The sequence below is a fragment of the Anopheles funestus genome, chromosome 3RL (assembly GCF_943734845.2).
Source record: "Anopheles funestus chromosome 3RL, idAnoFuneDA-416_04, whole genome shotgun sequence".
NCBI classification, from domain to species: Eukaryota; Metazoa; Arthropoda; class Insecta; order Diptera; family Culicidae; genus Anopheles; species Anopheles funestus.
Genome location: NC_064599.1, coordinates 72324632 through 72351212, shown reverse-complemented (window position 1 = coordinate 72351212; position 26581 = coordinate 72324632). Strand labels below are relative to the sequence as shown.

At 41.2% G+C, this 26581-nt stretch overlaps 2 protein-coding genes across 2 annotated transcripts in view; both read left to right on the top strand.

Moving 5' to 3' along the window:
- The window catches only part of LOC125768480 (single-stranded DNA-binding protein 3), a 447182-nt gene that overhangs the window by 344387 nt on the left and 76214 nt on the right, over nucleotides 1-26581 (top strand). The window lies entirely within an intron of this gene.
- On the top strand, nucleotides 421-16694 carry LOC125768470 (zinc finger protein sens). The gene is made up of 6 exons (XM_049436175.1): nucleotides 421-1143; nucleotides 3766-3918; nucleotides 3993-4145; nucleotides 4243-5057; nucleotides 8039-8189; nucleotides 14388-16694. The coding sequence occupies exons 2-6, from the start codon at nucleotides 3768-3770 to the stop codon at nucleotides 14726-14728; spliced, it is 1611 nt and encodes a 536-aa protein (XP_049292132.1). The 5' UTR covers nucleotides 421-1143; nucleotides 3766-3767; the 3' UTR covers nucleotides 14729-16694.

The following is a 26581-nucleotide window of genomic DNA, read 5'->3' as shown; positions in this document are numbered from 1 at the left end:
TTTTTTTGTATATAATCATCCCGTATATCAGGTCCTTTTTATATCTTGGTTAGGGGTGCATTTGTTCCCCGCTTGAGCACCCCTAAACTCTAAAGCATGTTCCCAACTCAGAAAAAAAGGATACCTTGATTAAGCGCGCGCTAAATTCAACGATCGAACGAAATGTGTGAATCGTTTCGGTGATGTTTTTTTTTTGGGTCCCTTCGGTCACTCTCACCACCATCATTTAACCTTTCCCACCTTCCGTTCCGTTGTATTTTCATCCGACGGTGCGCATCCTTCCGTATGGCCATGGCAAAAGAACTGGATCGTCGAAGTCAACCAAGAAAGGTTTGTGGAGAGGATGGGGAAGGTGAAGGAGAGAGGGCAATTATACATGTTTCACCATCGAGCCACGCGAAGGCTCTGTTCCTGCTTGGTGGATGCGTGTTTACCTTTTGCTCACCTGAACGGTTGCCTCTTCGTTCGGGCTTTCGCGCTCTCTCTCTCTCTCTCTGTGTCGATGGCGCGTAGCACATGGGGTTCGACCAGATGAGGTCGGTCTTTGATTGTGGTTCCTTCGTAAGATCGAACGCAGCGTCGAGATCAGTCAGGTGCCGGGCACCCAGCCGAACGGACGTGCTTTTTTTATACCCCGATCGCCCAAAATACAAACCAAAGTGCCCAATAAAAGTGGTTGCCAAGTGCGTGGTGTGCGAGTGGTATTGTTCTATAGCCGGGCACGATCAGTGGCAAACGGTGATGCAAGGATTTTGTTGAAGAAATGGGCAAACTTTCTGGAGCATCGTGATAGAATTACATTTTTAGGGAAAGAGCTGTGCTCCTTTGAAAGTGTAATTTTCCCCAACATTTAAAAGTGAAAGAAAGTTAAAATAAAAAGTGACTTGAAATAAATAAAAAACAGGAAGTGAATACTAGTGAGTGTGTCTTGCTAAAAGTGTTCTAAATTTATATGTGTTAAGGTTGGTTTCGAAACGGTGTCGTAAAATTTTTCCAAAGCATCGAACATTGAACGATCGTACGCACGGAACGGTGAAAATTTTTCACACCGCTAAAAGTGCTTTTTCAAGTTGAATGTTTTAAAAGCATCGTTCTTGTCGTTTGTTCGTCGATTAAATCCTGCAGCACAAAACGAAACCGAAGGTGAGCACGAACGCAATCGGTAACCGTACCTGATAATTTACTCTCATCGTTTAGGTGCAACGAAGATCGATCGGTTGATCGTTTAATCGAACCACAAGAAGAAGAAAAAAAATCGATTTCGATACAGTCGAAGGATCAGCCGGTCTGTGATTTTTTTTACCGGTCGGTTTTTTTTCGGATAGAAATAAAAAAACACACACACATTTACAACAACAAAAATCTAAACGATTGCTCTAGATCTTTGCTTCTGCAACCTGCTACCTGTTGATAGCCGATCATTGCAAAAGGAAGAACCGAAAAGCGGCGGCAAAATAAAAAACAACAAAACGAAAAATTGATGATGATCGGTGAGGATCTGTTTCGGAACAGAAACACCTGCCGCCGCGTGCCATCGGTGAGCATGAAATACAACAAAAAATGTATATCTCGTTTTGCTCAGCGTATGTATCGCTGTGGATGATGCGTAAAATTTGAGCCGGGTGGCGCTTTGTGTTTTTTTGGGCGATTTTTATTTTATTTCGATTGCATGTTTTAAAGCGCGTGTGTTTTTTTTGGTTTTTGTGAAGTTTTTTTTTCGTTAAATGTTTGAAAAAAAAAATAATGAGTTAATAATTTGCTTTGTCAAACGTTTGTTAAACATCAAACACTTAATGTTGTTGGGTTTGCCTCAACACAGGTTCAACACAATCCGTAATGGTATATAAACCAGTTGAAAGAGGTATCATTTGCTATCTAAATAAAGTACACCTAAAATCAATATTTCCTTTCACTGCTCCTATTGGGAAGAACCTCTGTTTTATGAACGTATGTCACCCAGTACAGCCAACAAAGGACACTGTAGGGAAAATAGAAATAATCACAGTATCAATTAAAAAACAATTTGCTCATCGCCCGGTGCCGGTACCTTCTTCGCCTTGTACATCCACCGGTCAGTCGTAGCGACACTCGCCGCCCTGCATTTCCGGTACGTTGCAGAACGGCAATCGATCATCATCCACCAGGTTGGCTATCAAAAAACGCCAGAGGAACATGAGGAAAGGATAAGAGATTTCTGATGCCATCCGGAGGTTTTTTCCCCCTTGTACGCCTCGTACGCTCTGGTCTGCTCTGGTCGGGTAGAATGGCAGGATAATTGTAGGCTTTTAAGTAAATCCAGACCCAAAGCAAACATCAGTGCTGGGAGGCATACCGGACAGAATATGATGCCTTCTTGATTGAAGCATGCAGAAGCGATTGCTGTTACATTTTAACCTTGGTTTTATGTTTATGATATATTTAGCATGATGTGACTCTTCCCGTTCTGCTACTGTAGAGCGTTTAAAGCACTGTTTATTAAATTAATAAATAAAACCCACATTAAATGTGTCACAAGTTGGTGAAGTTGATATAGGCGGACACTTTGTTGCGTCTATTTAGCTGCGCCTATTTTTATCACTCTATTACCTATGCAAATCAAAGCGTCGCGGTGGTTTAGTGGTAGTGGTGTTGGTCTTCGACACGAGCGGACCGCTATAAAATCTCGTCAGAACCAGCTTTATAATTACGTTGAAAAGATTTTCTAGTTAAGGATTTTCAATACTAATTAATCTTCTAGAATCCTGATTCCTGATAATATTACGTAAACCTTAAAAAAATGATTCTGTTAAATACATTAAAAATAAGATGATGAAATGAAATTACCTCCCATTTTTAGTATAAATACAAGAGACAACATCTCGATAAAGTTGAGTTTATTGGACAATATTGGTACTCAGCAATCCCTTCTCAAACGTTCCGATTGGTCGCGTTCGGCCATGACACATTCCGATCTCATTTATCACACTACACGATCACATTAATCTGTTAAGCTGGCGCTCCTAAAGTGTAGTACACACCTTTCTACCCAATACACACTATCCACCCCCCTTTGTACGCCACACTGATTCGACCACTTCACCATAGTGACACTGTGACTTTATTTATCTATCAATCAAGTCCCGATCTGCTATCAGTGTTATTTATTCACAAACATTTGCTCAACCGCACGATAGTACCACATTCTGCTGACTATTCGCCCACACCACGGACCCACGTTCTCATCTACCCTTCGAGAAGTTACGAAGCAACTGGTGCTGGTTGGAACATGGCAAAGCGTCACAAGTGCTAGACGAAGGATTAATCAAATTGTTTGTCCTTTCCAACATCATATGATACACCGAATACAGTAGAGTGCGAGAGTGTGTGTGTGTGGATATTGGTCGTATACTTCCAAAGCAAACCGAACATAATAAGCCATCGTTTGCTGAAGTAACCACCTGAAGCAATGTTCTGGCGCCTTCACAAGGTTGCGTTTTAGCCATAATTGAAAAGCATTAACAAATTAGATGATAGTATCGCAACGGCAAAACACACACATTTCAGGACGGGGGAGATTTTGTACGATTTTTCCCCTCCAGTGGTGCTCAACGACCGAACGAAAAAAGGGAAAACATGTAGTTCACACGTCCGCCTTACTGTTCGTGCCAGAAAAAAAGGAAATGGGGAAATGATTTTATTTACAGCTCACTTACAAACAGAAAAAGGACCCATTTGACTAACGATTGCTTGTTGTGTGTGTGTGTTGGCTTTTTTTGTACTCCGCAGACATGGCACACTTATCACCTCCACCTTCACCTCCGGTAGGCCAAACACCTCCGGCCGTTAGTGCGTTAAACGCGTTGAATGCTTCGTCGGCGAACCTTATCCAGCGTGCGTCTGCATTTAGTTCCGTGCTTGGTCAGAAATGGAATCCACGTGGTAAGTGTTCTACCATAGGTGGGAATTGAGTGCTGGAAGGGGGGCCAACAAATTAATCTCACTTCGACCAACAGATCTACTCCTGCTGTACAATCCGCTGTTCTACTCTGGTGCTGCCTTCCCTTGGCCACAGTTCCTACTACCTCAGCAACCTATTACACCGGTTTCGCCAAATTTAAATACTAGTCGCGACTATACGCTTACACCAGAGAAGGAAGAGATTGTCGGTAAGTGACCACTTCTTCTCATGCTCATCTTTTAAGTCCATTTGAATTCCTCCCATTTTTTTGTTGCATATTTAACTTTGAACTCTCTAAAACACAGATGAGGATATGCCACTCAATCTGTCGATGAAACCTTCCACCTCCACACCAAATGCTCGCCATACGGGGCTAAGCCATTCGATCAACATCTGGTCACCGGCCAGCATGTGCGAGAAGGAAACGATAGATGGCGACAACCAAAGCAACATCGACATCGAGAATGACGATGACTCGAGCGGTGAGCTCCAGATCGACGAGTCCTTCGACTCGCACCCTAACCTTCATCACCATCCGCATCATCATCACCACCACCATCTACATCAGTCCCAGCAGCATCAGCAGGAACAGCGCGATCGGCAGCGGGAAACGGCACGCATTCTTACGGAGTACAACAGTTTGCTGCTAAACGGTGCGAGCAGACAATCGGGCGGATCCCGCACTACGCAGGATTACTTCAACTACAGCAAAATCAGCAAAGGCTACTTTACGCACCTGCAGCAACAGCAGAAAAATCTGGAAATATTGCGCCAAAATCGGACCGATCTGTTCGTGATCAATGGTGGCACGGGCATTGACAACAACAACAAGGAAGGTGTTAAGAACCAAAATACGGCCCACAGTGCTAGTGCGCGTATGTGTGTTGGTAGCGGTAGTGTTGGGGTGGGTACTAGTGACAGTGATACGACCGGTGAACAGTTCGGTTACGGCAAATCGGAAGCGATGGTAGCGTCCGCTGCTGCTACACGGCCCGATTCTACGCAACCCCATTCGGATAGTCCGTACGGCAGTTCGAACGATTCTTCTTCCCATGGCCATTCACATTCGATCGTTAGTACACCGACGGGAGAGGGCAAGAAGAGCGTGAAGCTGTATCAGGTAAGTGTCTTATTCTTTCGTTTATATTATGCCTAGAATTTTGGTCAAATATGCCACCTCAATCTTACCTTACCTTGAAGAACGCTTCAATCTTATTGGAGAATCACTCTATTAACAGCTTTTCGGTATCTTCGGTTAATATCTATTGGTCTGAAGAATTATGAGTTGGTTTTATTAAGTTTTATTACGCATCTTTCAAACTAAATTCAAGATAAAAATAGTGCAACTCTCAGAATTAAAACACAAAAATTGAGTAAGAAAAGAGTTATTACGAATTCATCTTTTCTGGAGAGCAACCTACAGCTATTATTGCTTAGGTTTTCCTGATAGCGAGAACACATTTCTGATTATTTCTAGTCAATCAAACGATCTAGTTGTTGACAGCAAAAATGCGAATATATTCCCAAATATTTGAAATGACTCACAGTATCTAATTCCTTCCCAGTCCCACCAAATGAATATCAGAACCTTCCTGGCCGTTCGTTCTGGTTCTTTTCCAACCTTTTTCATACAATATTATCCATGGTGCATTTCTTTTCTCTACTCACTGTCCATCGAAGAAATGGCACCACTTCATTCCGTTTTGCGTAGACTTCACAGATTGCTTGAAGCATCGTTTTTAAACCAGTTTTGCGCAAATGGTTTCCAAACCCTTTTTAAAAAGTCAATTCAAAAACATCCGATTTTCTTACCTCAATTTCCGTAACGATCCGGCACTAATAAGACACCTTCTGTATTTTTTTCCTGGAGGACTCGCATTGATAGCTATTTGCTCAAGTGTGTGAATCTCCGGATGCGGCAGAGCTCCCCGGGGTCTCTGTGACGACGACGAGTCGGATGTTTTTTCTTTGCCACCACCATGAACCGACAGCATTCATCATTTCGCTTCGATTTTGACGTTTGTTTGCGCTGCATCCGTCACGTCGTCCCGCGGTTCCGCGTGCCGTGAAATCCTGTCCCTTTTTTTTCGTTGGTGGTGGTCGATCGGGGTTCCGGCAACTCGTGGTGACAAATTGTGTGTGGCGCAAACAGAGAAAAAAGAAACAAAACTAAGCCATTTTGTTCGACCACCTTCAATCTTGCGTTCGGCTGTTTTGTTACACCTATCTGGGCGATATGTTTCATGGCGCGGTACCCACCAAAGGGACACAGTTCAAAGGGTTTTGCTGGTCTGGTCTGGGTGGAAGGTTGCAGGCAAGCGCAACTAACACGGTCATCTACCATGCGTGTACAGATCGGTTCCATTGCATCGGTTTGCTGTTTGCACAAGTGTCGTTCCTGTGTGTCGGGAGCAGTGGTTAGCCGTTCGTCATCTTCGACCGGTGCTTCTCCGAGGTTCATAAATTATCGGTCGCACGGTAGGAAGGAAGAAGTTATGCTAATGTAATCAGGTCACGTTGACGTTGCGGCTGTGTTTGTTCCGAGACATGGCGCAATTGTCAGATGAAAAACCATTCGACCATACAGGACCCGGGTATAGGCCAGGGCAGTTCGCATACCACAGTACAGCGACGGTAGCAACCGACCATGTCATGGTCTAATTCTCTCGAAAAATCTAACACTATAGAGCCGAAAACTGGGACAGGAAGTTTGTAGGAATCACCCATCCGGGGAAAAGGAAGATCCCATGAAGACCACTCTGGCTTCCTTTCATTTGCCGAATTTTTTTCTCTTCCCAAACCCGCCGAAGTTTGCGGGTGGTTCACAGAAGGGGCCAAGTTTGTTGGCAACCACCAAAAACCACCACAACAAAGCGCTCGTATCGCTTCGGGGACCATTCCGTTCCGTTCGGTATTGATTTATAATCAAGGCGTAAAAGTTTTCTCATTTGGTCGTCGTTTACATTCATAATTTAGGTACAGTGAGCTCATGAATATGTAATCTTCCCACCGGTGTCTGGGTACCTTCGGTAAAAATTAAACCCCGGGAGCCCTTTTTTTCTCACTCAACCCTGCTCCAACTGTCCGGCTTCCGACAGGGACACACAGAGTTTGACCCGGTGGTTAGTTAGGCTGCTTTTGCTTCCGATTTTTCTTTACACACTCTCACTTGCACATGGCTTCGAGCGGGTTAGAGCGCCGGTTTGATACCCCCAACACGGTGGTGGTGATATTATTAGTGTGTAATTAAATTAAGCTCGACAGATTGTGTGGCCTCCCCTTAATCTAGCATAATGGAGTTTTGTTGTTATGTGAAATGATACTTGTTGCTTCCGAGCTGGAGGAAGGGTTGTAGTTCGTGCGCCGAACTACATTCATAAATCAAAATACCGATTAAATGGTTCCCTGTTCCCTGCGTATAGACAAATTGAATTAGGAAATAAATAAATGATTGCTTCAGGTATTCGAAACATGTGCTTTTAGGAAGTTGGAAAAGAAAAACGTTTTTTTACCTCAAGTAGATTGAAGCTGGAATTTTTCCTATTTTTAGATTGTAACCTTTATGATCATGAAACGGCGTACGGTGGGACAGTGGAGAACAAAAAAAGAAAATAGTTTTTTTCTATTTTCGGTTAAAAGTGTGTAGTTTTTTTTGCGGGGAATTAATCATCTGAACAGAATTGATATTTAATTTGAATTTGTATAATTATGACTCAACATAAACATTCACTCTTCGTTAAACTTAATCTGTTTCAGTTCTTGTTTTTTAATGTGGAAAAATATATTTCTACTAAAACATAAGTAATATTATTTATAATAATAATAAAGAATAATTTAAAGCATATTGCTGAACAACATGTTTTGAAAAGGACGAAAAAAAAATTGCAAGTTAGAGAGCTTGTAATAAAAATTGTACCTTTTTACATTTATTTAGTAGAGCAAACTTTATTTATTTTGTTTATTTATTTATTTTTTTCCATTCAATATTTATTGCTGTTTATGTTTTTAGGGGCGAATAAAATACGTTTAATTGTCAATTTGAAATTAATTGATCATATTTAAAAAAATTCAATTTTTCCCCTTTTTTCATTCTTTCCACAGTGCAAACAGTGCGGCAAAACGTTCAAACGGTCCAGCACGCTTTCGACTCATCTGCTGATCCACAGTGACACCCGGCCATATCCTTGCCAGTACTGTGGCAAACGTTTCCACCAGAAGTCCGACATGAAGAAGCACACGTACATCCACACCGGTAAGTGCAGCCGGAACACTTATTTTGCATCCCGATTCTCGTCTACCGTTTGTTGTGTGTCTTTACCAATTTTTGGATTAATGGTTAATTTCAGACCGTTTCTTGGGATTTGCACCCATTTAAAACACTTTTTTGGCTTTCATAAATACATTGTCAACCACCCGGGGTCGGGGGGATATTGTTGTGTTGTTGGCCCTTGTAGAACAGGCGCTCATTTGGCCTTGTTGTACCCTCATGATGTAGTATCCCCCACCGTCCCTCCTCGCGTCTCCCGTCCTCCCTTTCCCCCAGGATACGACGAGCACGTGCCAAACGAGCCCGATCGTTTTACATCATCTCTTTTACTATGGATTGGTTCATCCCCAGGCAGCATAAGTGGCAGCATGTGTGCAACGATCACACCCTTGGCTTGTGTCTTGTGGTCGCCCGTCGCCACATGCTCTCGCACTTGGTTTCGGCATTCGGGTTTTTGTGGTTTTTGTTTTCACGCCCGCAGATGAGCGAAGCTTAATGCTGATTCATCTATCCCTATCCCGAAGGTACTGCTTGGTGGCGAGTCATTTAAGGATCGTCTGGCAATCGTAGCATCTGTGCGGGACAGATCATCTCTTCAACACAAAAGGATGCAACAGGCAGCAATAGCGAGGAAGAATTTAAGTAAAATGCTTTGAAAATAAAAACCGTTCGAAACCTCAACGATGGAAGTCGTTCCAAATACTAGTAATCAAAACGTTCTGCCACTGTTACCTAGCAATGGGAACATTTTGGGACGTACGAAGCTGTTTGCTGCATTGGATTGCGTGTCACCAGTAGTGAGATACATCGCACCATTGCGCATCTCATGAATCGATTCGATTGTGCGCATCTTTAGCAACAACGGCGGGCGAAGGTTTGTCCCTGGGGCCCCGAGCGGCAGTAGAGTAAATCAGACAAATATTTTACTACACCACCACAAGGTGTTTGAAGTTTGTACCGAAATCGGTCGTCCGCCATACTGCTTTCGTCGATGCGCTGCTACACTTAAAACGATTGTGCCGAACCAACGGCACAGTCAGTAAACGGGGTTTTGCCGCGGGCATGGAAGATGAAAATAAAATATTATTCTTTGCTTTGCATCGGTAAACGAAGGTTTTGTTTTTAGTTTCTTTTTTTTGTTGTGTTTGGTGGAACTCGTGTTCGTATTAATGCATGAGTAATGAAAGACAGTGGCTGTTGCTGCTGTTGCTTAGGACAATTTTTAGAACACGCTAGATGATTGGGTGTTAACATACTTCTGAGCATTATTAAGCAATTTTCTACTGTTCGAGTGTATAAAGAAAATCATTGATTAACTTTGGTTTATTCCGTGCTTGTTCAAACGCCCTCTAGTGGAAAACTGTCAAACTAGACGGATAACAAATTAGTATATTCAATGTTAGATCGCAGACACTAGCAACATACAGTTTTCGTAACGTTCTGTAACGCTCTATAACGCTTGATGTATGGAACAAGATGACTAGCAGACACTATATTTTTCATCTTCGACTTAAATATAATTTATTAATAGGAATAATTTGATTTAAAATCGGTAGCTTTGGCTAAAAATGACTTTTCTTGCTATAAAAATAAATTCCCAATTACAAAAATAAATACTTTCTCAAAAATGTTAAGCAAACATAACGAAAAGCTCAACTGTGTTAAGATAAAAAAACAAACCCACTTCCACGATACCTCGAAGGCTAAACTCGCAACAAAACACTTAAATCAAACACGATGCGGACAAACCAATTTGTTATCGTTCTTGTTATGCCATGTTTTTGGTCGTGGCGAGGTGGGAAAGCAAAAACAAAAAAAAAACAACATCAACAGTGCAACCGTGTCAACAACCGTGGCAATACGAGGCAACAGCGAACAACTAAAATTAATACACATCAGCATTAATGGGACTTTGTTAACATGAATCAACGCTCGTATTGTCGGTGTTGTGTTGCTATTTGCCTGCTCCTGTTCGCTTCCCTTTTTCCAATTCCATTCCCTTTCCCATTTTCTCTTCCTTTTCCTCATCTCTTTCCAATTGAAAACAGTGGAGGAAATCAGCGAAGAAGGAAGGATTGCATTTTGCACCTAACATCCCACACCACGCGAAGTGGTGGTCGGATAAATGCTCGCGTGTCTGAATTTGGCGTCCTATCTCTGGCAGCATAGCTTTGTTGCTGTCGTTGTGAATGGAACCACCGAAACAGGGTTGCATTAATCTTCACCGCAGGGATTGCCTTGGCACCATACACTACGGCGACTAGGTGGTCACCCTGTTGCTGGAAAACTGGGAGACAATTTTCGCTAAATGCAACATGAGACTGTTCGACGAAAGAGAGAAAGAGAGAGGGTGGATTGTAAATTTTTGATTTCAAGAGACAATTAAAAGCGAATTACTGGTCTCCACCCTTTTGTGTTTCGAGCTTGCAATGTTAGCTGCAATTTGTTATGTAAACTCATTTCCTAAATTGAAAATCTCAAACAAACTACCTTTTCACCCTTCATGTCTATGACTCACGTACGGCAGGAGGTCAAAAAAGGAAAGCATTCAGAGTTTTTTTAGTTTTGTCCCGATTGGAATGGGTTTTTTCCCTGTCTTGACGCCGATAATGACCATCGTTAGATATGGTTCGCGGGTTTCGTTGGATTGAGCATTAAGTGCTCCACTTATGCCACTCCACGCCCGATTTGCTGTGTCCTTGTTTGGAATGGATTGTAGTATGTCCCAGGGAAGGAGGAAGCATGCGTTGCTTATATCTTGATTTAATTAAATTAATTGATGTTTCCATGTGTAAATCCCTATAACCACCGTACCAAAGCGGTCCGTTTGCTGGTCGGAAGAGGATGAGAAGGCATTAAATGGTAATATTGGTTGCTAACTGCTTTCAATTGTTTCACTTCCATCCAAGGGCCTCTCGGTGGCTGGTGATAAATATGTTGCCCACCGTAACCAACCGATCGTATGCATATGAGGCTGAGCTTCATGTACGATCGTACCGGACTACGGTTGTAAGTGCCTTTTACCGACTCTTTTGCAACATTTGCGCTATGCAGAGTAAGTCCTTTACTAGCTGCAGCATAAACGTGTGGGGTCAACTTCGCCCCGGCGTGTGGAATCGAAAAGAAAGGGGAATGGAAACGGGGGAAAAAACAGAAGAGATATCCTTATTTAGGCAATCGAACAATTTCACCGATCGCAAATTGTGCCGCTGCCACGGTGAACAGTGGCTGCAACAAAGCCCGCTATAAAGCCCACGGGTTTCTGTCGCTTGTTGTGCGGCACTTTTATGCTCATGATTTTACCAGCAAACACGGTGTAGTTAGGGGAAGACGATCGAGTTTAAGAGTTTGATGAAGAAAATAAAAACACGAGCAAGAAATAAAAACAGTTTAACTAAAATACAGTTTGTAATATAACTTTACGCTGACTAGCTTTGTTTAATTACAAAAAAGCCAACAATAGATAAAAATTATGTTCACAAGATTATTGAAAAAAATAGCTTTTTTAGTGGACTTTTGATTTGGAAGTTTGTTATGTTTATTTATTATTAATTTATTGTTTTTATATTATATTTTCAAAGCATTTTTTCTCACCATTAAATCGAAACAATAGAACCTAAAGACGTGATTAAGAAAATAGCAAAATAATGCAATCAAAATCATGCATCAAGATTCTAACAATTCTTCGAGACAAGGTCTATTACCGGTGTATAAAAATATATTTACATTACTCGTGATGTTTTAAAACTAATTTCATAATAAGTGTTACCCATCTTTTGAAGCAAAAAAAAACTGTTGGCCTCATAATTATGGTGCGCACTGTATATCCTCCCGCACATTCTTTTCTTTGCGTCAACAAAGTCGTACACGCGGGTTTCGCAGCGAAATGGGGTAGGACGGTGAAATCTATTGGCAAAAACTGTATTTATGCAACTGGTGCTTTTTAGCGCGAAAGGAAACCACACTGATAATAAGCCATAACCATACGAATCGGAAAAAAGGGATTTTAGTTCGGTTCGGCTCTAAACGGCACCGAGTACCGGGCGCAATGGGTTGATGAAGTTCCTAGAAAAATCGATAACCAAACTTGTGTGCTGCATCCAGCACATTCGTGGAAAGTGAAACCCTTCATTTGGGAGTTCCACCCACCACCATCACCACCACCATCAAAGGGAGGTGCAGTGCTTCCAACCATTTTCCATTTGGCCGTACGCATCCCAGTGACCCACTGATGCGAACTACGATCAAACGAACAAAGCACCACCGGGTACCGCGGTACGGGTTGTAAACAAATTTGAACAAATTTATTACCTCATTTCGTAAATTGTACCATTTTGCTCCCTTTTTTCCGTAGTGGCCAACTACTAGTAGCAGTAGTTAAAGTAAGGAGATGTCTTTCTCGATTTTTCTCGCGCCCCGTCCCGTGCTTAGTTTGCCCCGATTGCGTACGGATTGGATTGAAGTTGAGCCGTACTTAAGTAATGTATCAGCACAGGAAAGGGACATTTGTTTCTTTTCTGTTCGATTTTGTCTTCACCCTCGGTTTACAATAATAAAAACCCCTTTTGTAACTACGGGTGGGAAGCCACCAAAATGGGGATTGAAGAAAATGTATAACATAAGCAAACTGAAGACCGCACAGTACGGTAGGAACTGGTTTAATGTTTATTTTAGATTCGCGTGTCAGTACCATTTTAATGAGTATGCTTTTACCGGACGCGCATCACCTTGTCGTTCGCACCTATCAAGGGGGTTGTGTGGGGGAAGGGTGGTCATTTCTTCGAAATCGAATCCTTTTCGAAGACGACACCTTTGTGGGTAGTCCCGAGTGGACCCGAAAAAAAAGAGAACCGAGTTGGTTGCCTGTGTCACGTCAAGTGGTAATAACAATCACAATTTATTGATATTACGACAGTGAATTGGCTGATTGCGGGACTAAAACAAAAAAAGCAAAAAACTCACCCCCATAATGGTGGAGGAAATTTAATAACAAAAAAATAGGATGAGGTGATTTGAAGAACGATTTCATTAGCAGAGTGCGATAGCACCGGCGAAAGCGACGTTCGATGATAGATTGTTCCGAATTTAATTGTTTCTCGAAAAAGGGGTCAAACAAATCGGTACGGAACGCACGCGGCATTCCTTTCCTTTCCATATCTTTCATCTCTTATCTCTGATTATTAAAACGCAACAAATAATACAAATGCGATTAAATTGTGTTGCGAGGCTGTTTACAAAAGGTTTCAAAGTATGTACATTTAATTATAATACCACCAGGCCGGGTATAAAACAAACATACAAACGATGCATAACCAGCTGTGATCCTTGTTTTATATATTATTTTGTTGCTTTTCGTACTCCTGCACTGAACGGTTCACGGCTTGAAGGCATTAATTTAAAGCTACTTTACCAAATCTGCGCGTTTGCACGAGCAAAGAAGAAAAACACGACGAACATTCAAGAACTGTTCCATCCGTAAAGGGGTGGTGTTGCTATTGCTGTTGAAATTAATTATCAACGCAATGCTTTAATATACTTTTAATTTGCTGGTAGCACCCATTTTGCAAGCGTGGAAAACAGAGTGTAAATGTTTTCTGTTCTGTTTTGACGCCATGTTTTTTGTTGCTTCCCAGCTTATGCCGGTTGAGACTTGACGGGTTTCCCCGTAACAAAGCACCAACCATGAAATGACAGCGGACAGTTGAAACACTACAGATTATGGATACCCCTTTTCGTAACGTAACACTTGCACCCACCGTGAATGGCACGCGTGTTTGTAATATTTTATCGCAAGCGATTATTTGCCTTCCTGCAGGCCATTCTTTAGTAACAAGATTTTTAAGTGGAACAGAGAGAGAGAGAGAGAGAGAGAGAGAGAGAGAAAACACAGATAAATGATTTGTTTATCACAAGCAGCATTAATGTTAAATGGAATGCACTCCAAAAATAAACATTCTTTACGGTGATTTCACACTGTGCGAGGGTTCGTCGCTTGTTATTTCATTCCCAAAAATATACGCGCATTGAAGTCTTTTGATACCATTTGTTAAAAAATCGTGCTGCAGTTGATTGAGCTTTGTTCTGTTGTATTTTTTAGCATATTTTTTCCTTCTTCAACCATTTGCAGTCGTACTAAAATGTTTTCCTTCTCTATTTCTATCCCCTCCCTTTTTCTTTTTGCAGGTGAAAAGCCTCACAAATGTGTCGTCTGTCTGAAGGCGTTCAGTCAAAGCTCTAATCTCATCACGCACATGCGCAAACACTCTGGCTATAAGCCATTTTCCTGCGGGCTGTGCGATAAGGCGTTCCAGCGTAAGGTGGATCTGCGACGGCATCGGGAAGGTCAGCATAACGAACCCGGCACGGTTGCCAGCCCGATCGATATGGTTAAGTACGAAGTGCCGAAGCTAAACCACAGCCACACCGGCAGCGAAGCGGATGATACGATGGAGGAGACCATAGCCGTACCGGCGGACTACCATGCCGACATCAAGATGGAGCAGGTCAGCAGCAGTTGTTCCTGATTTTCGGCATCACCGCTGATGCGACGGCTGGAATGTTGTTGTGACTTTACGCAAAGAAATCAAAGGTAAAATTAGGAAAATAAAAAAAAAGAAAACGAGAAATAGAGGAATCGGAAAAATGCAGCATTACTACCAAATGTTCCTTCATGTTCACCTTGCTGACGATCTTTCTTGAGGGTATCGTGGCTCGTGAGGAGTAAGCGCAACGAAAAAAGGGAAGCTCGCAATCGTGCGTTTTGCGTTGCTTCTAATTCACAAACGAACCGAACGAACGAATTCGGTCTTTGTTTTGCTGTGTGCTGTGTTACAAGATGCAAGAAGGCACCCGGGAGCACACTGACCCGAACCTAAACCTAAGTGCCACAAAACAGAGCAGATGGTACCGAACGGCAACTGGATGAAGATAGTTAGGCTCGTAACGAACAAAACATAAACCAAACCAGATCGTTTTTGGTCGGAAGAGAAATAAATCAGTTTACGCCTCGGGACGCCGTTCTAGAGCCAGCGTGTAAGTAAGTGCGCCACAACAGCCTGTTTTTGTTTTGCCCACAAGCTCCTTTTCGGGGTGAAACATGTTCTCATTCTCAAAGCTGACAAACCATGTGGCTACCCAATATGCTCCGTCCTTATGTGTAGTTTTTAAGCTGTTACAATAAGTCATTGCGAGTGTGGTGAAATTCCGTCCCGTGTTACGGTGGCGGGTGAATCGCCGATATTTATTTTGTCCTTTAAGTTTTACCAATCGAATCACCACCGTATGACACCAACTGTGTGTAAGTGTAAGTGTAGCGCAAATTTTTTTGATATAGCCATACCAAAGCTAATGTCGGTGCTAATGATCGGATTGGTCGTGTTGGGTGTGTTAACAATCGGCAAACTTTCTTCAAAAACCATGGTCTAAAAAAAGGATAAAATGAATTTAATTTCAGCCAATCTCCAATAAGTAGGAATTTGTGGTAAATTCATCTCTGTCCCTCTCTCGAATCTCGAATACACCATAATGAACTTTGAGCATCTAGTCTTCGAAAGGTTGATAAAACGGCCGTAAATAACTGCCCGCCATCGTGTCCAATTCCTTCATGCTGTACCACGACATTACATCAAAATTAATGAGGCAAGTCCAACGACAGAGTGGATCGTTACCGCGTACTAAGAAATTGTATCTAAAAAAATTGTTTCGCTCGCAAAGTACGAAGCCAGCTATTAAGCGTTTAAGCAGCTCGATTAATGTTCCAAAAAAAAAAGTTTAGCAACGTTACGTGTTTCGACAGCATAACCTTTACTACCCCACTCCATCTTTAGTCATGAACTTAGTGTATATTCTTCGAATGTTAGACTACTTGTGTGTTGTGCAAAGGGTAAAACCGTCTTTAGTCATGAATTAGTATGCCACTTATTCTCATATCAGCTACATGACCAAAGAGAAGCTTTTAATTTTCAAAAAAAACACACCCTGTTCTGCTCAGTTACAGTTACAGCAAGCTTTTGTATCGGGATTTCAAGCTACACGAGTCAAGCCCCGAGTAGCCGATTTCGATGCAGTTGCTTGTTGTCACTGAACCATCGGCAATGGGTGGTGGTTTCCAATACTTTTCTTAATCTTTTTTTTTATTCAATCCAATCCGTTCCATCAATTAACCATTTCTACCACTAAAGTGCTTTCTGCTAGGAATGTCTGTTATCTAGTGTCTAGATGTGTTATTCTGTGCGAGTATTGCAAACACTAAAATAAATATCGTTGGAAAATTCCTTCAGGTACCGGGGTAAGATTAAATGGTGTAGTGTATAATGTGTTAATAACGTAAGGTGTCACTCTAGTGGATAATATTTCGTCTACCGTATGTAAGTAGCGTATATAGTTTAAGGATGGTAACCGAGCCGACAAATAAGCGAAATTGTATACATATTGTACTGTACGACAAATAAACCGCTATGGAAGCATTTAAAATGTAATTTCACAACTAAAGTTAATTTTATTCCGATATATTGAGAAAATATTATTCACTGGATTGTAGTGTTCGTTTCATTTCATCCTGTTTTCAGATAATTTCAGCATTTTTCCCAAAACTTGTAAAAAATATAAATCCTGAAAGTTTGACGAGTGTTTCATCTGGTTAGCAAAATCTAAATGACACTTGATGATTGATGAATCGTGTTACAAGTGATTTTATTGTCCTAGATACTAAAATCCTCTTCAAGTCATAAGCCGTAGACTTTCAACAACTTTTGAAACAACATTGATTACTCACCCCATTCATCGGAGGACCTGCATCTGTTGGTCCGCAACAAGTTATTTCACAGGCTGACAGAAAAATTTCTTCTGGTTGGATACTCCGAACCAACCTATTAGAAATATTATGTTCTTTGCTTATCTTGGTGAGGTACTTTTCTACACCCAAGCTTTTCGATGTTATATTCTTGACTTGATTCTTAAGTTTTAATGCTTTAGATATATTATTTATTGTAATTGTTATAGTTTCTCTATATTTTACATTAGAATAACAATTTTACGATAGTGTAAAGTACAGAGTGTTCAATCGTGTAGCCCCAATAACTCCTAGTTAATCCATGCTTATGATGTATTGTTTAATATGCGTAAGTCTGAATTAACACTTCGTATTTTTACTAATGTTCAGCTCAAATCGTATTCAACAACTACGAGGATAGTCTAGGTAGCTTGTTTCCTGTTAGATGTAAGATAATTTGTAAGTAAATTAAGAAAAACTTCTTTTTTGCCGTGAGATTCTTCTGTTAATAATTTTTCGCACCTTACACTTCTCACAAAACAAAAATAGAAACATAATTAAATCTCGATTAATCCTAGGAAATAATCCTACGTCAATACGAAAAGATGAGTAAATCGAACCCATTATAAAAAAACAACTACACAACTTCAAATTAAAGTAAATCAATAAAGAAGAACGGAACTTAACTTAACTAATTAACTAACTTACTAATGTTCTGATTTTTAAAACGTTGAGAAACTTTGAGACAACATTCAAATTCACAGTAGGATTCAAAATAACTGTTTCAATAACGGATAATTTTATTTGCTTATTGTATTTAAAGAAAAGCTTTTCGCAATTCAGACTTGATTTTTTGAAGAATACTAACCGAAATTCTTCGATTTTTACTCCTTGCGTTCCATTGAGGTAAGGTGTTGCAATCGGGTACATACCAAGGATGCACTTACTGATGATCAAACATTGCCGCAAATCATCTCGTCCGTCACTCCGTTGCTGGTGCTGCTAACGACCGGATGAAGCGGAAAAGGAAACAGTTGCGGCTCGGTTCAATTGACGCACCACCGATATATCGGTATGCAATTTCGGCGGTATTGATGAATTGCCCACCCTTTCCCCTTTGTGAAATTTGCCCCGCTTTCAAACAGCCGTTAAAATGGGATTGAAATCTGGTTAGGAATTGGTAATATGGAACGCCCGACAGCGTGGATCATTACGGCCGGCCGCGGTAGAGCGTAACAGCATATTTGCCACCGGCTGTCAAAAAGTTTTCTCCGGGCTGCTCGTTACGACATTGATACGACGCTGGTAAAATTGGTCAGGAAATTGATCATTCATTCGGCTCATCGAACGCGAATCACCCGCTGGGCTGGGCGTGCTCCAAGATGGCACGCAGATTCAATTGTGCCGCAACAAAGGAAAAAGCCGCCGCGGGATCAAAGACCGGTGGCCGGTTGTTGTGGTTGTTATTTGTGTGTGTGTGTGGCGCGAGAATGTTTTAATTTGTCGGTTTATGATTTTTGCATCAGGTGTAAGGTGCGTTTGCCAATCGATGCCGCAGATCGAGAAGACTTTTGCTTTGCGTCCACAAGTTCAAAGCGTGCGCTCGTTCGAAAGGAAGGAAATGCTAAAGATGCTTCCGTACCATCCTGGTACGCACATTTTTCGGGTATGTTCGGTTCGCTTGAAGTTTCACATGGTGAACCGAACAACTGGGAATCGAATCGCGAAGGAGTATCCAATGAACCAATAACAATGTTCAATCTTTAATGTAGCTTCCTGTTCAATGTGGCAAGAAAATCGGAAGCCAAGAAGGAGACTTGCATCTTTCTTCCTAAGGCTTACAATGAACGAGGAAAAAAAATTATACTGCCACTTATTTTCCGCTCATTAGACACGATTGTAGTGATTGTGAGTGCGTCTTTTATGTTAAGGAATTCAATAAATCTGTTATAAAAAAAGAAAAGCATGGATTCTTTGGGCTGAAATACGATTTTAGCGTTTGTGTTGAATAAGTGTGTCAATTTAATTTTTTTTTTAATATTTTAAGCTTTTTAAATCATGCTGTTGTTGTCCAAATGTACTTTTGAATTCATCGTGAATCCTGTGAAACATCATTTGAACTGTTTTGGTGCTCCTTAACTGACAAAAGCAACATTTAATGTCTATTCTCACTCATCAATGTTTAAGGTCTGCTGAGAATAATATTTCTCTCTTATTTATACTGAATGATGACTGAGGAGATTAATTTTACTAGAACTTTACTGTTGGAATTTTACTAGAACCTTTCAGTAGACATCATTGCCGTGGCCGAATGATCAACTTTCTCCACTTGCATACGCATAACAACATTTGCTATTGCTGGGAAGTTAAATAAGAATCTAGGAAATTAATGTTTTATGAGACTAAAAGACATTCTTGACATACCTTGTGGATATTGAAAATCTTCATTGTCTAATTTGATTAATTCATTAATTCATTCTGTGACAATTTGCATAAATTCTGTGTACTGATCAGATATGCGGATCATTGAAAGTACATCAGGGATAGTATTGTGAAGCGTACAACTAATTAAAAGGCGAGACATTGAAAATTTTCACTAAGAATCAATGATATGACAACAGAGCACGTACTTGTCAGAGGCTTTAAACATGGAAAAGTCCTACTACAAAATGGAGTATCAATTGACGATGATAAAATGCTGGAGTTATGGTACTTATTGTAGGAGTGGTACTCACTGTACACAACCTCGCAAGATCGCGGATTATGAGGTCCATCAACTCTAACGAGATCTCTTCAAAATACAGAATATTTAATAAAAGACATTTGACAGCTGTGCGACCTACATAATATCGTTGGCGTTGGAACATTTTGAGCAGACTAAACCATGTATTAAGTAAACTGCATGACGAAAAACAGGTACAGATTTTCGATGTGATATACCCGAAAATGTGGCACACGATGAAGATGCTGGAATTATGACCCATTAGAAAAATGTTCGTCGACAACCTTCTTGGTATAAAGATGAGTCCAGAGAGTATCTAACAGAGGATCAGATAAGGATGAACATATCTTTGATCAGATCCAGCCGTGGATGAAGATTAGCAACCTTAGAGCAAGTTTCTTGAACATGGATTGGTGACACGGTCATGTCATCCATACAACGCAACCATTCTGTTTCCACAATAATTGAACATCACCATGTCCAGAGCGCAATGCATGATGCTGCCACAGACTCTTCATGGTTTTATGCAGCGTGAGGATACATGATCAGCATAAAACAAGCAATACATAAATCAACCACCGAAAAAAAAGAGGTCACCTGTAAAACATGGCTCAATTTTTTTGTCCTGCTTTACCCCCTTAACATTTGCCCCTGACGTTTACACGATAGCTTACAATGTCACCATGCCGGTGGTCACGTCCATCAGTGAAAATAGTCCGTTCCGATTATGAATCGATGGTTGGGCCCAATTTTACCCATCATTCCCGTTGAATGTTGTCCCGACACTGTTCGATACGTTAAAAAATCGCTAGGTCCTATTGCGATCGGACCGATTCATTCAGGCGATGAATAATTCAGCAAAAATGGCAAAAATCATGCGTTTGCGAGCACATCTGTCAAAATTCGATATTATCATTTTCCGCCTAACGGAACTGCGTATCTCTCGCTTTCGTGTTGGCTTCCTCTCTCTCTCTCTTTCTCTCTCTGTGGATGTCTTGCTTCCTGCCTATTCCTTTCGTTCCTGCTGATCACACTCCTTGCACTCGTGCCACAGCTTCATATAATTGAAAATACCGCGGAATACGACGGACCGAGCGGAAGGATTTGGTCCTGAAGATGAAGGGAACAAGTGCATACATGCTGACGCTTCCACGAATCAGCCGGACACTCGTGATTGTGAAAGTTTGGCAATTAAATACTTTACGCGACTAATTAATGCAGCACCGACGCATTGGCAAGGGGTTCGTCCACTTGGGATGGTGTTGATGGGTTTCCGCTGTACGGTCCGGCGGGGAGCAAAAACATTCATCAGCACACACGATCATTCGTCAAAAAATCACGTTCGAAGGCGTTCGTTCGCCAACGGGCTATAAGACACGGTGTGCCATAATCAACGCGCGATCCGTTGATAAATATTCATCGATTGATGGCTCGCACGGTAAGGCGCTCGGGAATGGCAAGCGTGCGTACAGCGCAAAAGGGACACGCTGCTGCTACATTGTTGTCCCATCATCATCTGCCCAAAAACCGGGGAAAATTGATCCACTCGTACTGGTCCCCGGTAGCTGGGGATTGGAACCGTGAGCGAATCGTCCGTGTCATGGTCATGGGGCGTAATTGTTTGAGTTTGTACCGATGAATGAATGTACGGGCTGGTACGGGTTCATGATTTATTCCAGGTTCAAAACCCCGATACCCACCATCGGAAACAACGCAATCGAAACATGAATGAACCGAAACCGAGGCCGGCATACTTTCGTTGGTGAAGAATTCCGTACTTATTTCAATCTGTTACTGACGATTTTTTGTTGTTCTCCAAAGATTTTTCACTTCTGTTCTGCGAGGATTTTATTCCAAATTTCTGATTCTGTTTACCGATGTACCGTTTGGGAACCTGAAGACCTGCCTTTGCAATTCTGAAGATCTGCTGCAAAAGCTTCCGCATCCCGGACTCCACCACGGAGAGGGCACGGAAATTTATGCGAAATGACAGGAGCCAGTTTTTATGGAGCTTTTGTGTTGCTTTTTATTTGTTCGATACAGCTACGAAAAACCAGAAATTAATTAAAATCCCATTATGTGCAACGGAACCGTTGGTAAGTTGGGCTGATTTGCTTCGCATTTCACATTTCACTAGGTTGTCAGACCATTGTCATGCTAAAGGGTAGAACCCTTAATTTGACCAGCGAGAAGCGAAAGGTATGATTGATTTATACGCTGGCGCTGGTAGTGCCTAGTTTGTGGCAATTCGAATTACATTATATCCAATGGATTTATTTGAGAACGCTTTTTTCACTGTTATCTTACACGAATTTTCTACGAGAAGGGAATATTCGTATTGGGCTAGTAATTCATTTAAATTTGTTGGAAAATTGTTATCGACTATTATACGCGTGTATATAATGTAAATATGCTGTTGTTCCTTCATGATAAAAGCGGCAACCTGAATTCTTCTCACGTTAGGACTTCTGGACGGCAAAAAAACTTGAGGTTTTGAGTCGTTCAGTGTCATTCTAATGACATCACTATTCTACCAGAACTTTCTGCATGTAACTCGGTGCAAGATTCTGAGTTCATCATGCAGCTGATAGAACTCATTCTTCAAATGTAGAATATATCCTTATTTTCTATGGAGAACATTAGTTCTACCAAGGAGTTCTAGAATTCATGTTAACAGAACAAACTTCTTAAGGACATCTTCGAATTTCGAGTGTCTATTTCCGGCGGTGCCGATAAAATTGGATTAAGGATCAATACGACGAAGACAAATTACCTGCTTGCCGGAGGCTCTGACCGTGATAAATCCTGGTCGGAAGCAGAGTATCAGTTGACGGCGACGATCTCTAGGTGGTAGTGAAGATCTGCTACTTTGATACGATCGTAACTTCGGACAACAACATGAGCAGCGAAATCCGAAGGCGCATTGTTCAGGGCAATCGTGTCTACTACGGACTCCACAAACTCCTGCGATCAAGAAGTCTCCAGCAACAGTCGAAATACACGATATATCGCACACTGATACGTCCGTTAGTCCTCTACGGGTACGAGTCCTGGACTATGCTGGCGTGTGCTAAAAACTATCTTCGGCGGTGTGTGCGAAAAATGCGTGTGGAGAAGGAGAAAGAACCACGAGCCAGCTTAGCTTCTTGGTGGTGTAGATATCCTGACGGTTGTCAAACCCCGAAGGATATGATGGATGGGGCACGTGATGAGGATGCCGGACTTATGCCCCACCAGGAAGGTTCTCGTCAGCGACCCATCCGGCACGAGGCATTGAGGAGCACAGCGAGCTCGTTGGCTGGATCAGGTGGAGTCGAACCTGTCGGAGATCGGATGCATCCGTCAATGGAGCACTACAGCCCTAGACCGGAGATATACGGATATTTGTCGTAAGTTTTGATTCCGGAGATTGAATCTTTAGTAATCATATTACAAATTAGTGCACCAGTAGTCGTCTATGTAAATTTAGTCTATGTAAATATCATGTACGTTTTATCCTCACTGTAGATTACTAAAGGAGTTACACTAAATCCCCAAAGACCTTATAAACAAGGCATGCAGTATCTTCTAAAAAATAACCTTGTGAAATAAAAATCAATTAACGATAAGTACATGAGGTATTCATGTTCCTATTCGCTTCATATCAAACTCTGGCAAATTACGGTATTTTTAACAATAGTACAGAAAGAATATTTTAGAATGGAAGAAATTTTACCTCCATTGCAATATTTTCTATATTACAGAGCCTGATTGTTAAGTGCCAATGTCAATTTGAACCAGCTCTTAGATACTTCCTCACGATCGATTGTTTTTATCGTAAACCTTAGGATACATTTTCCCGTAAAGGTTGTTTGGTGTCATTAACATGTTGAGAGCAATCCACTTTTATCATTCAATTTGCCGGTATTTCGTAAAATGATGTTCCAATTCTTAACAAATATTGTAAGGATCAAATTTTAAATTAATGGCTTCGGCCTTCATATCAATCCATGCTAAAGCTAATTTCATCAACTTTTATTCCACATAATGGTGTTTATCTTACATTTCTTCAGTAATTATCCGTGTTGGTTTTCGTCCATTTGCAACCTTCCTTGGTTTACATTTTTGTTTGTGATTGATTGAGTGAAGGAAAATACATCCACAACGAAAGTCTGAAATGCATTACACGAACTCACCATAAAACTTCCCCCGAAAGTTTCTGAAGCTTTCAATCGGTGCAAGATTTATCTTCCAGCTTCGAAAAATTTATGTTCCAGCCAAGTGTTGATGGAGCCATAATTTCTGTAGCAACAACAACAATAATAATATCAAGTTAAAACAAAAGCATGATGCACCCAGAGCTGTAGCAGCTGCACCCCGGACAGTAGTGATATGGTTCCACCGTGCAAAACTCAGTATCAGTCATTCTCGATCAGTCATTTTGGGCACGTTTCGCATCCAACAACAGCAAGAAAAAAAAGCGCACCCGTCGATGCAATAAAAATCGGTTGAATGATATTTATTTAATTGATTTCCTGGAGCGAGTGAGAAAGACGCTCTCTCGATTATCAATGCACCCGCGCGTCCTTTCCCATCAGCCCGCGACCCGGCACGAAAGTGTCGCTAAGTGTCCGGATCGGTGTTGGGTGTTTGTCGATCGGGAATGGGAACGCTCAATCAAAAAGCAATGAAATCAATGTTGGCATGTGTAGAGCACTATCTCCGAACCACCGGTAACCGGGCAAACCAACCTCAGCTGCAATACATTTCTTTCCGCTCCGGGGGCAAAGGAACGATTCCACACACATGAGAATGGCGGAGGGAAATCGGTCGTAACCAACAGCAAACATAAACCATTCGGTGAAATGGGTGCAAAAGTTTTTCATTCAATTTATCAATTATTTTATGGCGTTGTCTTGCAGTCATGTCGAAATGTTTTTTTTTTATTGTTAGTGAAAGACAGACGCCGAGCATACGGTTTGGGATCACCAGGCCACTCTTACCAGACACCGGTTGGAAGGAAATGATTTGAAATGTTTCGCCGGTGACGGAAATACTTCTGCACCTGCCCAGAAACAACTTAATCTTATAAGTAAGTATTGGCGGTGGGAATGAGAATCCGACCGAGGGTAGTGCGTGGAGAAGGGTTGCAGTCAACCAAATAACATCCATGTTTCGGCCATCCCCTATCTTCATGATTGGCATGATTGGGTTCGTGATCGTGGTTTTTGTTGATTTTTTTTTATTTGTTTTTTTGGGAGCTTTTGGGAACGTTTTCCGTTCCGGGTCGAAAAGAGTTACCTACCTTCTGCTACGTTCTCAATGACCGCATTGATAAATTGACTGTCAGTATGTCCGTGCCACGAGGCTGTCCTTGCCTTATAAGGACGTTAGTCCTGGTAATGATTTACAGGCTTCCGTGAGGGATGTGGTTGATAAATTTCAAACATAATTGGCTTTTCTCGTACCACGCTACTCGCAACTGGAACTGATAACGTTTGTTTGATTGAGCTGAGCGCGAGTTGTGTGTTAGAATAGGAACAAGAATGGAAGAATCGCAGTATATCTCAACAAAATATAATGCCTTCTTAATTTTTACAGTAGAAAAAATGTAGATATACACATTCGGAGCATTTGCTAACAAAATTATAATGTCCCGTGTTGCGTTCGAACTTTGGTTCAAAAAGCGGAAACGAAACGACAACACCGTAATGTTTGCATCCAACACAAATTTGCATGCTTGAATTTTGATCCGGTTAACAAAAAAAGAGCTGCAGACTGCACCACAAGCAAACGGTTTTTGGCACGAGCCACACTTTTTTATGGATTTGTCGAGACATATGGCAAATGGTAAGACAGTGGTGATGAATATTAATAGCATTATTAATCCTTTTCGCACTGCCGAAATAGCATGAATGGAAGATGTTTCTTTTTTGTTATTTTATTTCGGTTTTTTTTTGTATGATTTGGATGATTTGTTCAGACATCGTTTTAGAAATTAGAGAAATACTGTTGATGGAGATTATACTAGTTCTCAATTTTAGTGAAGTTAACATAACATGTTCTTAACTTTCGACATTGGAATGTTTAGGTGTTTCGAAATGTTTAGATATTTTTATTCCAACTAACTAATTTAAATAGCTTTTTTTCAACTGGTTTAACCCAACTTTTATTTCTTATTCAAAGGATATTAAACTTGTCGTTCCCATAGTCTCATTCCTCGGTTCTCTCTACTACAAGAATGCTTTTCAATCTAATCTCATCAATCTCTCATCAGCTCCCTGTACCAAAGACTTGGAAAGATCAGGATTACTGTTTTTACTAAGCACAGTCTAATTGGTTTTTTTTATCAAAATCGGGTTGTTTGTTGAGGTCTGTATTACCAAAGTCGAATATTTTTTCGATTACCAGCTCAAGCAAATTAGCTTTTAGCATTCTATTTGTTTCTCAGGCATTTGTTCTTCTAAACGTAGCGGTTTTTGGAGGACAGCTTTTAGTTTCATTATTCAATGAGTCGTTCATCCTTATTGCCTCTCTTTGTTTATCTCTTCAATGAAAGTTTACGTGAAGTTCGGTTTTGGTTTGGTGATTTGGTGATGTTCTGAAGGAACGATATCAGGAAAACATAGACGGATTGGTAAGGCTACCCATTTATTCGATTTTACAAATCGCCAGGTTGGCAATCCGTTTCCAGGAAACTCGATCTAGGGTTGCAATCCTCCATCCTTGGGGACAGCCAGCGTCTATTCGCGATGTTAGGGGCCGCTAGATGTCCCTTCCTTCCTGGCATCCTACTGGACGAACAGTAATCAGTGCAATCAATGCATGATTACAAGGCTAAAATCATGGAATTCAACTGGTAAGGTTAAAACTAGTTTTGGATCCTTTTCAAGTAGAACTGGAATA

Coding starts and splice junctions, on each gene's coding strand:
- LOC125768470 (XM_049436175.1), top strand. CDS start 3,768: ATGGCACACTTATCACCTCCACCTTCACCTCCGGTAGGCCAAACACCT. Junction 3,919..3,992: donor TCAGAAATGGAATCCACGTG/GTAAGTGTTCTA, acceptor TTCGACCAACAG/ATCTACTCCTGCTGTACAAT. Junction 5,058..8,038: donor AGAGCGTGAAGCTGTATCAG/GTAAGTGTCTTA, acceptor TTCTTTCCACAG/TGCAAACAGTGCGGCAAAAC.